Source organism: Haliotis rufescens, unplaced genomic scaffold, assembly GCF_023055435.1.
Source record: "Haliotis rufescens isolate VD_foot unplaced genomic scaffold, xgHalRufe1.0.p SCAF_11, whole genome shotgun sequence".
NCBI classification, from domain to species: domain Eukaryota; kingdom Metazoa; phylum Mollusca; class Gastropoda; order Lepetellida; family Haliotidae; genus Haliotis; species Haliotis rufescens.
In genome coordinates this window covers 3,164,805-3,181,996 of record NW_025963791.1, presented here as the reverse complement: position 1 = coordinate 3,181,996, position 17,192 = coordinate 3,164,805, and the positions used below count along the sequence as shown (strand labels likewise).

General features: G+C 42.7%; 1 protein-coding gene across 1 annotated transcript; it reads right to left on the bottom strand.

Annotated features, from left to right (window-relative positions):
* Window positions 1-4,923: 4,923 nt before the first annotated feature.
* On the bottom strand, window positions 4,924-16,482 carry LOC124144533 (probable flavin-containing monoamine oxidase A). Its single transcript, XM_046513976.2, has 11 exons — window positions 16,169-16,482; window positions 12,373-12,478; window positions 11,627-11,801; window positions 10,738-10,852; window positions 10,367-10,524; window positions 9,790-9,879; window positions 9,195-9,282; window positions 7,624-7,724; window positions 7,140-7,319; window positions 6,161-6,348; window positions 4,924-5,842 (listed from the first exon to the last, which is right to left on the bottom strand). The coding sequence occupies exons 1-11, from the start codon at window positions 16,284-16,286 to the stop codon at window positions 5,536-5,538; spliced, it is 1,626 nt and encodes a 541-aa protein (XP_046369932.1). The 5' UTR covers window positions 16,287-16,482; the 3' UTR covers window positions 4,924-5,535.
* Between the last annotated feature and the right edge of the window lie 710 nt (window positions 16,483-17,192).

Here is a 17,192-nt window from a genome sequence, read left to right as displayed (position 1 = left end):
ATCTACATGGCGCGTAGCGGCTGTTATTCGTCACGATTCGCCTCGCCCGAACAGCAAGTCCTCAAATCAATGCATAGACTAGACTTAGAGCGTATTTTGTTCAATATAATTAAATGTGATTAAATAGGGTTTAACGCTAATGTCAGGAACACCATATTGTGAAACATTGTATCCGAGCAGGCAAAGGGGGGTCAATAGTGGAAGCTTTATGTGTATTCCCAATGGAGGGCGTCCATCTTCACAAGGCAAGGGAGTTAACTAACTGTAAAAGTCCAGTCGGCTCGTATACTGCCGTGCAAATTCAAGGCCGTAGTTAACTTTTTGTGACAGGACAGGTGTGTGTGTGTGTGTGTGTGTGTGTGTGTGTGTGTGTGTGTGTGTGTGTGTGTGTGTGTGTGTGTGTGTGTGCATGTGTGTGTGTGTGTGTGAGGGTGGGGTGTGTGTGTGTGTGTGTGTGTGTGTGTGTGTGTGTGTGTGTGTGTGTGTGTGTGTGTGTGCATGTGTGTGTGTGTGTGAGGGTGGGGTGTGTGTGGGATGTGGGGTGGGGTGTGTGTGTGTGTGTGTGTGGGGGGGGGGGGGGGGGGGGGTGGCAGATACTGTTATTAATTTTTTAATCAAGTTAAGGAAAAATGTTTTCTGTAAAAAAAATCTGCATAGGAGGTCGCGTAAGGTGAATGTTCTACTATTAAGCAAATCAGCGTAGAGGCGTCTTAATTCTTGTCACGACTGAGCGACAAGCTTGTCTTTATCTGAAAACGTATATAATCGAGTTGCGATTTCAGAGTAAAGACGCGCCGTGATATTATGCCAATACAGAAGGGTATAGTGGCAATAATCAAATGAAAATTATCACATCTGCTGGGGAGAAGGCGATCAGATCTAATGGATTTCTAATGGTTGATTTGATGACATGGCGGCGCACTAGGTCGTTAAATGGGTCGTGGGTCAAATTCGGTGTTTGCATTTTGCAGCCAACGTCACTTATATCGGGTAAAATCACCCCTGTTGACCATACAAGAGCGAATTCTTCAAGGCACGCTTCTGATGAGTTGACCTATGTCAGCTTAACTTATGTTGTTCCACTGACGAGTGAGAGAGACACTGTGTTCATTGAGAATCGTGGGTGTATTTTGACCTTGACGTACACGTCTGCCAATCGCAACCCAGACGTGTTCACTGGGAGAAACATCAGAACTGAGTGCTGGCCATGGTATGACATTGTTATAGTGCAAACCATTTCAATACTTACTTAACATTTCATTTATCTAAATACGCAAACATTCGGCGTATCCCCTCTTATCATAAGCCCCTCCGGGCAGGACCCTTAATTTCCAGCGCTATCTATAATTTTCAATTAACACCTCCTAACGTCGCCGGATCTTACGTATATACATACACGTGGGACAATGACCTTGCCACACGTCACGTCATACCTCGCTCTACAAAACGCAACTGACATGGTCAGTCTGAGAGACAGCCAGAAGGTAAGTGACAGAACGGTTCTCCCACCCGGGAAGATTGGCCACTCGGTCCCGGTGTGCGTTCTGTCACGTTATTATCAACATGTACCTTTTCAACTTATTCCAAACCATCAACAATAAACATCGTCGTCTTAAACTTCACCCCTGAGTTTTGTCATCCGTCATCACCCTGAGCTACAACCCGAGGGCCGAAACATACGCCCTTGGGCAACATGGATGCTTTGCCGTTAGAGGAATTTGATCGCAATCCTGGAACGATAAACACATGCATTATTATCTTGAAAGAATAAACGTTGCCCAACACGTTGTGCAAATGGCACCACAAGTGGTTCAGTTATGTTGTCCCGATAGTATTGACCTTTGACTTTGCCATGGGCAATAGGGAGAGCAGATCGGCCAGTCATTGTGACACCATCCGATACCATTATGGACCCACATCCCAAGCGTCGATGCTGTACGACGCCAACGTAAACCCCTCATTAGCACGTATCTAAACTCGATTCCTTCGGTCAGGGAAGTCGAGAGTGAAACTTGATTCGTCAGAAACGTCGATTTACCAGTGCTGACGTTCCCTGCATCACTGTCGCCTCTGAAAAACTTGCAGTTAGTTGTGGGGTGACATGTGGACGTCGAGCACGCGAATGACGTCAGTGAAGACGATTTCGCATAGTCTAGGCATGTACTCTTACACCAGCTGCCTGTTGCAACCGGTACCATCTCTGAGTGGCAGTTTGCAACCGATTCCGTTATGCCACCGTTCTGACTAATCCGACTGGGCTGGAGTTGTTGCCCCTGGACGTCCAGAGCAGCGTCGATCGTCGGCGTTATACGTTTGTTTGTGTCAGGTCCACAATCCACTGATGACAGACAGAGAAACATGCAGCCTCATACAATCAGTGCTGTTGCTTCCTTAATGATTAAATGTGTTAAATAAGAAAACAATATGCGTCTGCTGACAACCGAGACTGAGTGACAATGGTAAATCTGGCATACCACACCTTGAACGTGCTGCCCGAGGTCACGTGCTTCATGGCTGTCATGATGTTGTGTTTGGGAGCTTGATTTCTTCGGAAATGTTCTTGCCACATAAATCACTTACTTTCACAGAGATTGGTGTATTCTCCAGTTGTTTCACGTCAAAACAAAATATCCCCTACTCTTTTTTGTGTGCAATAGTATATATATCCTGCCATTTCTGTGTATCATATACACCCTGTGTTGGTTTTCCTTGGCTAATGTCGACATTTCCGAAACGCGGTGGGAAAGAAATGAAGACGAATCATTTTAGAAATATGAAATCTGATTGGCCCAAGAACCCACGCATTCATAATAAGTCGTCACAGTGAGGAGTGAATGTCACTTAAATTATCGTTCGGGCGCAAACTAAGAGCCCCGGTACGCCATTCTTGTACAGGAGTCGGCATAACGAAGGACGGGTGATCAGGTCCTGTTGTCACTTAGTTGATTGTGTGTCATCGTACCCCGACGGTGTGGGTCGTTCATCATGCTACCAAACCACTGGTTTGCCTCCCCAGACGGTTATCTATAACGCGTACTGGCTGACTGCGGGAAAAACAACAAACCAACAAACGACGGAACTATTTTACATTTTCCAGCATCTTGAACCTGGCCATGTGGCTTCGTTCGAAGATGGTTTCCCTAACCGGAATTACTGGTTGTTAGTATCTTTCGACAATAATGCCAAACATATATCTGGGCATCGGATATCAGACCACTATTATTTTCTTGTGTTTTTTCCCATGTTTGTATTGCCCAAAATGTTTGGGATAAGTTATAATTTGTTTCTACCTTTAACAGACTCTTCAAAGACTTGTAGATAATGCTGGTTGTCAAGGTTGTCAGAAAGTGTTAGACCTCATTTTCTTCACATAATGCTTTCATTTAAGTTTGAGTTTGAGTTTGAGCCTGAGAAATGTTTAACATTAAATGATAAATTCCTTCTACGCGCGATTTAAAAGTTTAGGATCTCTTTGCATTGTTTTATATTACAAGATATTAGGAAGAACAAAGACATAGACTATTCCAATATTATATGAACATTGTAAATCTGAGTCTATTGAAGACGAGATTCATGTCCTGTTAATCTGCGATGTCTTTGCTTCCCAAAGAAAATGTATCCGTGCATCAACAAGTAATGTACAATTTACTTAACCCAAATGGTGTAAATATAAATAAGTCAGTTGCTATCTTTATCACACACATTTTCTATAAGATGTCAAAGCGTTGTTAATTAAGCAAATGTCATGTCCGATACGTGACTACAACTGTGTTGTGTTCATTCAATTGCGTTCAGGACCGCCTCTGTGGTCAAGTGGTAGAGGGTCCGCCCAAAGGTCCGGGGTTCGATCCCTGACCGCGTCATACTAAAAGACGCTAAAAGATGGAACCCTGTCTGGCGCTTGGCATTAAGGGGATACCAAAAGACGTTGAAGGATGGTACGTGTTGTTACCCTGTCTGGCGCTCGGCATTAAGGGGCTAAAAGAAGGACTGTTCGGCTCGGAGTCAGCAAACTGTGTCTGGGTGGGGTATTCGTGTTAAACTGCGGCATGGTATCTCAATGAGCTAGCACTATAAATCGGCATCAGTCCTGACGAGTACAAGCAGCCACACACAGACATACATGCATGCACGTCGCTATATAAGTGCAATAATCTTCGACGCGACGTTAAACCCCATTTCACCTCACCTCAATTGTGCTCAAGACTGAAATACTGAATAAACACGTCTGATTCTCAGGATGGTGAACGCCATGACTGCCAGATTGATGGTTGCAGTTGCATCAAATCAAACGTAATATCAAAACATATACACAAAGTATACCGACTCTAATTGTATGCTTACAACTCAAATGTTGATTGTTTGTTCGTCGGAGTCGATGCCTACCTTTTTCATTTACGACGATATTTCATGATAGCACACACATATATGATTATATAGATAAAACCGTATTTTTAAAACTTTGTTTACGGATCCGTCAAAATTCAAATCAGCATCACACATACGTCGACAGTAAATAATAAAATATAAAAATATTCGACAGGAATGCTGAAATGGAACTGTTTCAGTGCATTTGGTAATACTTGAAAGCACAAGACTACAGTCTGGTGTTTTATTAAAGCTATTATCTAAAAGACTAGAACCAATTTGACCAGTCTGGGTTATTTTTATTTCCACCTTTCGACTCAAACGCTGTAAAATAAAACATCTGACCAAAATACCTCCCCCCAACCCCCCACCCCCACCCCCAGGTACCAGGTAAAATTAGGTAATGCTGTGTTAAATATATTCTTTGACAATAGGAATTGTATGCATAAATTCATCAAGAGCAGACTTTTCATAAGATAATGAAGAATTTGTTTGTATGAGAACGAATGAAGTGATTTGTGGTCTTTTACAAAAGAACAATAATTAAGCGTCGACAATGTTTCACTTTTTACCAAAACATTCATGCAAAAATAATTGGTTTGTGAACTTAACATATACTGACATATATTTACACTAATAACATACTTAATAATCTTAGAAACAACCACGTGTTCCTTCTAAATGTATTACGAATCACGTATGTAGCTGTAACTGCCTTTAATCCTTTCAACAGCAAACTCATACTAGAGTAACGTTTTTCCCCTGAAGAAGGGCTTCATTTGTTAAATGGGTAAGTGAGTTAACATCCTCGGTTCTTCAGGTTATTATATCTCAATTATATACTAGTATTGATAAATAAGAATCGTTTCGAAAATAACGCAACCTCCTCAATCTCTCTTAGCACATAAAGTTCCTTTGCTCTTGAGTGTAACTTTTGTACGGCTGTATCTAGCGACATGTTATTTGAAATCCGACTGAAAATAAGTAAGCTACGGTAGCGAAAAGGTCCAGGGTATTTATCATAGAATGGAGATATAATGCCCTGGACAAACGAGGACAGTAAGCTAAAGGCGCTTTGTGAAGTAGGTGATCTGTGTAGAAAAGTCTTTGTTTCAGTTAGATTGTCGACATATTATTTCGAACTGCCTCATATATTTCTTCAAACACCTAGTTTTTAGTAGAAACGCCTTGGAATAAATGTTGCAGTCTGTCACGATTGCCTATGGCAAACAAGATTGTGATAAGTGAACCGAGTCCAATTGTCAGTGTCACCCAACTCGGCGCCTTGGCTTTCCGTCTCACAGATTTCTTCTGGCGTGTTTGATTGGTGGTTAGAATGGCAAGGTCGTCTGGCGTCACAACTTCCGGTTTGATTATCCTTAGCACTTCCGTCGCCGCTCTCAACCCCGCCTGAACAGCGCCGTTCATAGAGCCAATCCAAACAGTAGCGGTCTCCGTCCCTGCGAAATGGACCCTGAAAGAAAAAACATTTTGGAAGGGGTAGAATGTTATAGAAATGAACATCAATTTTTCAAATGCATGGTATTGACTCTAGCAGCTCCAAACATAAACAAATCTAGTCTGACAGAACTGAACAGCTTGTAAGCATCCTGCTCTTCGCTTAACCAACTGACCGACACAATATCATACCAAAATTAAATAAAAAAATTATATACACAAATACATTCATATTTTCATGTTATTATGTATCTATCAAGTTACCGGTCTTCTGCCCATCGAACCAAAGCTTCTGGTGACGCCATTGACTGTTGCAACTAGGATAACAACTCACTTGCCGAAAGGTTGACGGAGTGCCTTGTTGTAGTACATCATCGCTCCAGGGTTGGCGACGCACAGAGGACCCCCGTCGGTATAGGACTCCTGATTCCAATCCCTTTCCGCGTAGTCCACGTAGCCGAAGACGTCGGGCCCGAAGAATCGGGAAAGGGATTCAAGTACACCGCGTTTCCTCTCCTCCAGCTGCCATGATGCAAAAGGGTGAGTGAGTGAAAATATCTTTAACCGTATTCCAGCATTATTACGGGGACACCGGAAATGGACATTGTATCCATGGGGGGGGGGGTCCAAGTACCCGGCTTGACTTGGCTTCATGTTGAAAGTGAAAGTTTAAGCTTTACAGAAGCACTCAGAACCAAACAATTTACTTCCATATAATTATCGAGACCTTTATTCCTTATTATTACATTACGTGACATACGGCATAAATATACATTATTGAAGAGATTATTCTTGGTATATAATGACTAACAATTGACCTACAGTCCAACAAAGGAGCTCACATGCCAACGTTCAGTTGATGCTTGGACAATGGTAACTTCGGTAAAGGTAACCTTAAGTAATCATAGGGACATCGTAACACTCATATGTGCACACGAATAATCAGGTGAAAAACAACATCCACTGACGACATCCACTGTCGACAAGTGACATTCTGAAATGAAATACTGAATATCAATCAAGTCATGGAATAGAGTATACTATACTTTGTTGTCAGCAATATTTCAGCAATCTTCCAGCTAAATGATAGCAGTCATTAAATAATCTGGACCAGGCAAACCCGTGATTGATATTATGAACAACGTCCCAGGCCGTCGGGGTACGATGACACGCAACCAACCAAGGGACCCAGCCAGCCACCCGACCCATGCAGTCTTACGACAAGCATAGGTTGCTGGGGACCAGTTCTAACCCGAATCATGACTTGGTTAGTAAAGAAGAGAAAATGTTAGAAAGCGCCCTTGTAATCTGACCTGCAGTTGACCCCACTGAACTGCTTGATGACCGCCGATAAAGGCGACGATGGCGGGGTTGTCGTCAGCGGAAGTCGCGTCACAGGCGAAGCAGAGAGGACCGGAGTCGCACCTGGACACTGTACTTTGCCCCCCACTGGACAGAATCTCACCCGACCACCCCCGGTCTCGCCAGAACGACTGGAATACGGAGCGACCATTAGCATCTATAATTGTGTCCCAGCATCGTGTATATAGCATGTTCTAAACAATTCATTCTTGAATCAAGCTCGTACTGAAAATGTCACAGGCATAAAACGATGGATTCCATTAATTATACTTACTTTGTACAATTGTTCACCCGAGTGCCCTGTCATTTGTACACGGTATCATACAAGATTTGTATTTAACTATCCTTGATCTTTAATGATAAATTTCAGAACATATAACTGTCCTATTTAGATTTAGATTATTTGTGAGTGCACCCTGCTCCCCTCATACGCACCTCTTTGAAGGTGAGAAGAACTGTGATCCTGTTGCTGAGCGGAGCCCGGCTTATGTAGTCTCGCTTGCATATTGGCAGATTGGGCTCGAAATGAACCTTGCCTGGAGAGGAGAGGTGAAACAAATACAGCCTCAGCTGGGACAAGAGGAATCAGACATTGACTTCGTATGTACTTGAGAGTGATCTCATGTGAATTTATATGACTGCGAGGCAAAGCCAAAGAAATCTAAGACGTCAGGTAAGCATGACAAAGATAGTCAGACAGAAAAAGCATAGGTATCTTCCATACAAAATAGATGTGTCAATGCTACAAGGTACAGATGGTAGGGGTGATATAAGGTACAGATGGTATTGGTGACACATGGTGAAGGGAGTACTGACGATAAAGGTTTAATATGATATAGTTGAAACACAGCTACACCGTGTAGCCGAGTTCACCACTGTTTGTCTGTTTCAACAGACAGTCCAGCCTGAACATTCTCTGGCGTTGACGTTCTATATTATGATAGGGTAAAGATGATACTAAGGATGGTGTGGTGAAACCGTAAAGATGATACTAAGGATGGTGTGGTGAAACCGTAAAGATGATACTAAGGATGGTGTGGTGATACCGTAAAGATGATACTAAGGATGGTGTGGTGAAACCGTAAAGATGATACTAAGGGTGGTGTGGTGAAACCGTAAAGATGATACTAAGGATGGTGTGGTGAAACCGTAAAGATGATACTAAGGATGGTGTGGTGATACCGTAAAGATGATACTAAGGATGGTGTGGTGAAACCGTAAAGATGATACTAAGGATGGTGTGGTGATAACGTAAAGATGATACTAAGGATGGTGTGGTGATACCGTAAAGGTGATACTAAGGATGGTGTGGTGATACCGTAAAAAGATGATACTAAGGATGGTGTGGTGATACCGTAAAGATGATACTAAGGATGGTGTGGTGATACCGTAAAGATGATACTAAGGATGGTGAGGTTATACCGTAAAGATGATACTAAGGATGGTGTGGTGATACCGTAAAGATGATACTAAGGATGGTGTGGTGATAACGTAAAGATGATACTAAGGATGGTGTGGTGATACCGTAAAAAGATGATACTAAGGATGGTGTGGTGATACCGTAAAGATGATACTAAGGATGGTGTGGTGATACCGTAAAGATGATACTAAGGATGGTGTGGTGATACCGTAAAGATGATACTAAGGATGGTGTGGTGATACCGTAAAGATGATACTAAGGATGGTGTGGTGATACCGTAAAGATGATACTAAGGATGGTGTGGTGAAACCGTCAAGATGATACTAAGGATGGTGTGGTGATACCGTAAAGATGATACTAAGGATGGGGTGGTGATACCGTAAAGATGATACTAAGGATGGTGTGGTGATACCGTAAAGATGATACTAAGGATGGTGTGGTGATACCGTAAAGATGATACTAAGGATGGTGTGGTGAAACCGTCAAGATGATACTAAGGATGGTGTGGTGATACCGTAAAGATGATACTAAGGATGGGGTGGTGATACCGTAAAGATGGCAAGACATTGGTGACAAGGATTCTCACTGAGTAAGTTAGGCGGGATGGTGACGATAGCCCGTTTACACTTGAATGTTGTGCCGTGTGTTGTTGTGATGACGACTCCCTCAGACTCCTGAAACATCGGTAATGATAACAGAGGTAAAGTGAGGTGAAATTGGGTTTAACGTCGCGTTCAAGATTATTGAACTTATATAGCGACGTGCATGCACGTGTGTGTGTTTGTGTGGCTGCTTGTACTATTCCGGACTGATGCCGATTTATAGTGCTAGCTCACTGAGATACCATGCCACAGTTTAACATAAATACCCCACTCAGACACAGTTTGCTGACTCCGAGCCGAACAGTCCTTCTTTTAGCCCCTTAATGCCGAGCGCCAGACAGGGTAACAACACGTACCATCCTTCAACGTCTTTTGGTATGACGTGGCCGGGGATCAACCCCGGACCTTCCGCCCTCCGGGCGGACGCTCTACCACTAGACCACGGAGGCGGTCCAATGATAACAGAACATACAATAGAATGTACACATACTTTCATTCTACAAGTCCACGAACTAGTTTTGGTGCATTCATTTCATCGTAAATGTATTAGAGATGTAAAAAGACACTCAAGTTGTTTACCTGCTTGATGTTGGACACTGGCTGTTTCAACATGACACTGTTGTCTCCTATTGCTTCGACCAACTTCTCACATATTTGTTGAGCTCCTCCCTGAAACGCAGAAGTGATAGACAATGTACAAAGGTAACGTGAAAAGTAATTTTACACCGCTTTATTGTCGCAATGTCAGGGCGGGGAACACCAGAAATGGGCTTTACCAAATGTACCCCATCTTCCCGAGGCAAGATTTTAAAAGTCAAGTTGCCACTGGACTTTTACAGTCAGTTAACTCTCTTGCCTCGGGAAGATGCATGTACCCATGTGGGGATACAACGAAGAATCATCATATCTTGTTGAAACATATATTATTGGCAAAATACAATAGGATTGGACAAAAGCTATCCACATTATAAGATTCCATTTTTGGCATATCATTACACTCACACGTTTGCTTTATAACATTATATCAAAGATGTGCATCTGTTTAAAAAACTGGTTTCGAATATACATTTGTACATTAATTGGTTGTTTATTCAATCGAAACAAGCACAGCGTCGTTACAGACACTTCCGCGACCACAAGTAACATCTCTTTTCACCTTAATCTTCAACTCCTGTCCCGAATCCTCTGTTTTCTGCACGAGGTTGTCAAGGCCATCTGCGGAATTGACGTACATTAGGAAGAACAGAAGCGACACCTGGGACGCCTCCACTCCCAGAATGCACCGCACAACAGCGTCGATAGCATCAGCGGATCCTGTTGCACAGACATTACAAGGGTGATACTGGGATACGATAACGTATGTGACGATGTTGATGTGTCATCCTCGATTATCAATTTTAGAATGATAGTCCTTGGCGACGATTCGGTGTAGATCCTTGAAACGGTATAAGGTTCTTTACCGAAACGTTGCCTTTGCAGTAAATAGAGAAGTTGTAAACCATAACTTGTGTCTACTTTGTAACCCACCTGCTGTCCAGAGAGTGTTCTGTTTGAAGGTTTCTAGCGTCATGGAGTCCCACTTCCGGGCCTTGTTGCACGAGAACGGGTCGTCTGCTGGTACCTGGCGTCTCATGGCATCTATCTGAAAACGGAACGAAAATCCCTTACACTTGTACATAGATTGTTACTTGGTGAAGGACACGGGGACTGAACGTCAACATGTTGAGAACCAGAAGCGTCTTGTGTATGATCCAATCTTAATGATTTTACGTTACCACTTGGGCTTTCAACTTCTGTCCACAAAGTATATACTTTGCTTTCAAAATAATATTCTGCATCTACATGGAACGATTAATCTGATACAATAATGTTCAAACCTTCTGATTGAGATCTCGACGGTGGAGTTTTCACAGATAGTAATTGAACACTGTTGTATCGAACTCGAAGGTACAAAATTTTACTTATCCTAGTGTTCGGCATTCACATCATCTTGAGAATATGGCGTGTTCCATCCAACGACACAGTCGAGAATTCGACATAATGATGACTACTAATTGTCAGATTGTCGTTATCCAGTAGGCCACTGCTGGCTTTTGAAAAAACACGTAGGGACACACCTTTAAGTATTCTGGGGTGAGGTGAGGGGGTGTGGGCGAGGGCGGGGAGTTTCGTCAGGGCCAGAATATTTCCTTCGTTTCTGCTTCAAGACATACAATTTTTATCTCGAAAGCAACAGCCAAAAACGCATGGCTGTTTCACGAACATTTGTTTTGGCAAAGACTGAGACAAAAATATTTTTAAGTATTTTCGGGAAAAGATTATTTTTAACAAGATCACATAATTGAGGTCTGCAAAGGTGAAATAAAAAGCACCTCAACCGCCAGCTTGTACCGCAACCGTACCGAATTGACCTTACCTTGTTGATGAACCTTCTTAGGTCCAGCAGTTCCAGGTAGGACAGGGTGGGTAGGGTGGAGGTGTAGGTGCGGATGCTGTGGTCATCCAACTGGACAAACTTGCTGCCCTCACTGTACTGGGGGTACGTCTCCAACTCCAGCTCCGACAGCAACGACATGATGTGGGTCTGGCATCTGGGGACAGTTGTACTGACTTAGAACAATGCCGGGACCGAAAAGACTCCAAGTGCCCCATGATCGTCGTAAGGGCTGTCGCGTGAGGATTGGATGTATGTCGTTGTGACAACGTGTGGCATTGGTCATGCTGTGGATCGTTGATCATACTATCAACCATTTACTCCAATCTCATTTAAATCAGATCTGAGTTCTCGCTGCCGCTTTGTTTAGCGATACCGAGAACTAAAATCTGATTTTAATGAGATTGCCATTTACTCCTAGATAAGGGTTTTCTCATTTTGAGTACCTTATAGTCCATTACTGAGCGGTGAAACGTCCACATTCGATCATTTACAAGCTGCTCATCTTCCCGAGGCAAGAGTGTCCACAAGCCTATATCATAGCTTAGGCTAGTGAACACTAGTGAACAAGATGCAAGCTGCCGTGCTATAACTATACAACCTGCCCACCCGGCCTCACCCGTCCACCCATTTTCACCCGCCCATCTGGTCTCTTCTGTTCACAAAGTTTCACCCGCCAAACCAGTCTCTACTGTTCACCCAAGTCTCACCCGTCCACCCAGTCTCACCTGCCCACCCACTGTGAACCTAGGTCCCAGACATCTGTTCCTTCAGTCCCATCGGTCCCAGCAACTGTCTTCAGGGGAACACTGTACGTGCGCCCGCCAACTCGATCTGCAAATACACACGTGGACAAACGTAACACAGTAAACGACGGTTATAACGAACTCAGCGTTATAACCGTTGTTTGTTATAAGCATATATTCAGCAAATGGACGGGACAAAAAAAGAGTTCGTTATATCCGTCAGTTCGTTATAAGCGTGTTCGTTATAAACGTTGTTTACTTATGTAGTTCTTTCCGGCTAGTTCAGTTCGGTGAGTGTATATACATGAGCAAAGATTCAGGACATCGGAGCATGATGTCGCGCAATCAGCAATAATGCACAGACGTTGACCTGAGGTGATCTTTATAACCACCCACACTTTAGTATTGTCTTCTGATAGTCGTAGCTCTAAGATCGGGGGCCGGTCGGGTAGCCTAGTGGTTAAAGCGCTCGCTCGTCACGCTGAAGAACCGGGTTCGATTCCCGACATGGGTACAATGTGTGAAGCCCATTTCTGGTGTCCCCCGCCGTGATGTTGCTGGAATATTGCTAAAAGCGGCGTAAAACCATACTCAATCACTCACTCACACTAAGATCGGATTTGTGGAACGGGTTCACAATTTATTACAGTCGAATCTTTCAGACAGGTTCAGGTTCCAGGGGACGAGTCATACCCGGGAAAATCCAAATTAGATTTAAGTTACCATTATCATCATACTGATTCTTTTCTTGTAACGTTCAGACTGTTATTAGTTATTATGTTTGCACCCACTATCAACATTCCACCCCAAGCTTGTAACGCGCACTTCACTGCATGGGTGTAAGTCACCGACAGACGTCTTTGCCAGGTTCCGGTCACCATATTTCAATGGTTGTAACACTATGAGTGTATTTGTGCAGCTACAATTAGAGCACAAAGCACTGAAGCTCACCTACTGAGGAGGAGTGAATGGCAAGATGCCGAACTTGCGATGAGATAAACTACTCATCTCCAGCAACTGGTATCACAACATTCACATCAAATATGGAAAATGACCATTTGTAAATTTTGGTTTTAAAGTAGAAGGGATGGACATGCGTTGGAACCTCTTTTGAACTCGAGTTTCTAAGGGTCATCATATATATATATCGACTTATCCGTAGTGTGAGACAAGGGTAACGTCAATAATAGACCGTAACACTGTAAGGAGTTTAGATCTGAAGAAGACAAAAATGTAAGTCAACCACCGCAATAAAATACACGGAGACATCTTTATATCACTCTGGTAATTGTTTCATTTAATTCTTATAATGAGGGTATAAACGTCCTTAGCTTGACAGGGGGCCCAGTCATCGCCACAGTTCGCTTTGCAGAGTTGCGTCCCTTGGTTCATGAGTTCGAATCCCCGATTATGTTTCTAGGTTTGTTAACACCATACCCGTGCTCGTGGGTTTCACCTGGGCTGACACGCCGTATTAAAACTGGGATACTGTTCAACCCAACTCACTCACTCACGCTTAGCGTAACCGCAAAAATAGTTAAGGGTTCAGAGGGTAGGTCCCAGAGATATACCAAAATCTTATGACAAAACGTGTTGCACCTTTTACAGGTAAGTTAATTTCATCTTTTAACTTAACTTTTCATTTGAAAATATGACGACAGTTTCACTATCAAACATGTTTTCTCTGCTATGGAAGTGTGTTTGTTTGTTGTTTAACGCCTCACTCAGCAATATTCCAGCTATATGACGGCGGTCTGTAAATAAATCGAGACTGGGCCAGACTGGCGTTCCGACGTGTTGGGTTATCACTGCTCCACACCTCCTTTGCACAGACTGAATAAGGACGGATTCTGTCCTGTGGAATTCTCCTCCACTCGTCCTGCAAAGCGTTGGACAGTGTATGTGGCGTATGTTGATGTTGACGTACACGTCTGTCGAGTTCGTCCCACAGATGCTCTATCGGGTTCAGATGCGGAGATCTGGAAAGCCATGTCTTCTCGGGGTTGGAGAAGAAATCGTGATTCATCACTTAACCATGGACTCGAATTCATACATGTACGGTGTTGCTCCATCGCATACTTTGTCGTCGGTACAAACGTCACAGTACAAGGACAAATACCAGTCTTCTGGGTCTAAGTCCCACCTCTCGCAGACGATTCCTGAGTGTTTGTTCCGATACCCTTTTCCAACCAGGCATAAACCTGCAGTCTCGGTGGCAGTAGCATGTCGATGACGTTAGTAGGTGAAAGAACCTGATGTAGCGATCTTGTGCAGACGTGGAAACTTCTCGGACGATCTAGGGCCGAAATGAGGCGGGTTTTGCGATCCTATAAACGAGATATGGTGCTCTGGTGCACGTTGAAATGCAACTGCAGCCTGGGACTCTCCAGCTTCAAGACGTCCTCTCGCGATGTTGCGATTGGCAGCATTCAATCTCGGCATTTTCCCACTTGAAGTAAGTCGACAAACGTGAGACAAAATGTTGACTGACGTTTGATCTTTAAAGTCATTGTCACTGCACATGATTGTTTCAACTTGCACGTGCATTCTGCTTTAAATTCCCTTTCCATAACATTTTCATGCAGTCTTATGCTGTGTAAAGCTACCAAAGTTTGAAGTTTAAAGCGTGTATTACCACTCCCAAACCCTACATATACTAACACACTACATAAAATTGGTCGGGCCTCTTGACACGACCGATCAGTGTCGTCGCAGGTGAAGTGGGATTCTTGAACAGACCTATTTATATATATCTTAAGGTGGAACATGTGTTTATCTATAACTCCAAATGCAGTGCACAAGTGGGAAGTATCGTCAACAGGTGCATTGTGTTGCCTCAACAGAATACAGAATAATGGCTATGTTAATGCGGTTGCCTGAGAAATAGCGTGGGTAGGTTTATGTCTACGTTGGTATGCGGAAGATCAACAGATTGAACCTCTCATGATCAGGGTATTAGGTGTGTGTTGAAACACAGATAACACGCTACTTCTCTGTTTACTAATTCCCTTTACATGCCTGATAATGTTATTTTTAATAGTCTTTTATTTATATAAATCAGCAAGGCTGTGAAACTGTTTAGTATGGGAATTTATTTTTGAACTGAGGTGGAAATATGTAACTTCGGCCATTATCAATCAAACTGATAAACTAACATGATAATCCAATATTAAATGCATTTTCGATATTTATTGGTATTGATGTTTATCAGTTTGAATTTCAACTCTGCTGATTCAGGAAATATAACAAAAAATATTATACACTAAACAATGGTTATGACGAACTCGAAGGGACAACTAATTTTAGTTCGTAATAACCGCAGTTGTGTTATAAGCATATATACAGCATTTATACAACAAATAATCGGGAATAAACAATAAGTTCGTTTTATCGGTCAGTTCGCTATAAGCGTAGTTTACTGTATATGCCTGTCCATGTTGTAATAGTTGTTTCAAGGTCCGTGTGTGTGGTCGTTGGTGTGTGTGTGTGTGTGTGTGTGTGTGAGAGAGAGAGAGAGAGAGATAGTGTGTGTGTGTGTGTGTGAGTGAGTGTGTGTCTGTGCGGGGGAGGGGTGGGCCTATTTTTAAAACACATTACATGTTATCTGCACCCTGGCATAGTATTTGCACCCAAACCCCTTTTTTCAAAATCCTCGATCCGCCTTTGTATGCTGAGATATTATTAGAGACATATATGTTCAAATTACTTCTGTAACTTATTTACTTACTCTGTTCACGTTTATGTATGAAACATGATGAATTAAAACCAAGAATCTCACCTTTCGCCTCTATCACCAGCACACGAATGTTCGGTTCTTTTTTCTTCAACCTATGGGCTGCAGTCAAACCAGATATCCCAGCGCCAACAATAATGGCGTCGAAAAGATCAGAACTCATGTCGATAATACTGTTTCTTATTCATTTCCTGTCGTTATGAATAAACACAGCCAGTGAATCGCTGGAGGTATGACAAGGATATATTTCACGAGCAAAGTCCGCTTCAGCTCTCTCCATCGCCATAATCATGTTTTATCTCTAGTCACATGACCGAGATCGTCTGCTGCAAACGTGAAGATTCGCTCGTTTTTACGCTATCACGGGAATAGGGCTACAAGATACGAGAGGTACTTGGGCTGTGGTTCGTTTTTATCTAAGGCTGCTGTTATAAACAATGACATGGGTTTTTTATAGTAATGGTCGGGTTGTGATCTACCGTGGAACGTGGACACGTTTGTTGAACTATTTGCTTAAAGGGGCGTTATGCTACTCAATATAACGTTCTGTGGCAATGAGACCAAGAAACGGACATAACTTTCTCAACGCAGTCATGGCCAGATATATGTCGGTGTTGGTAGCAGGTCAAGCAATTTATAACTTGTTTAACGCTTGAGTGTGACTAGCCTTGTGGCTAAAACGAGGGGTCATCATGTAGAACCTGGGACTATTCCCCAAATGAGTGTAATTCAGGGGCGCAACTTGGCTAATTTTAACTGTAAATTTAACTAAATTTACAAGGGTTCGCGAGGGGGGCATGCTCCCCTGGAAATGTTTAAACATTCGATGCTCTTAAACTCTATTTCCTGCATTTTGGGACCGTTTATGTTAGATTTTATTTGTAACAAATATTGGTAATTTATTTGTTATAATGACAAAGAAATTTAAACAATCATTAAAACGAATCGATATTACTTTTGTGTGTTTTTTACATTTTCATTCGTGTGCGTCAAGATTCCGATTTTCAAGTTAGACAATAAATAGCATGTTCGATGAGGGCTTTACACTTCGCACTCAAAGTTCAATTGA

What these genes read in the sequence shown, in the direction of transcription:
- LOC124144533 (XM_046513976.2), bottom strand. Translation starts at nt 16,286, where the DNA reads ATGAGTTCTGATCTTTTCGACGCCATTATTGTTGGCGCTGGGATATCT. An exon ending in GACAGGAGTTGAAGATTAAG is followed by an intron (nt 9,880 to 10,366) that starts GTGAAAAGAGAT and finishes TCTGCGTTTCAG; the next exon opens with GGAGGAGCTCAACAAATATG. An exon ending in TTCAGTGGGGTCAACTGCAG is followed by an intron (nt 6,349 to 7,139) that starts GTCAGATTACAA and finishes GCATCATGGCAG; the next exon opens with CTGGAGGAGAGGAAACGCGG.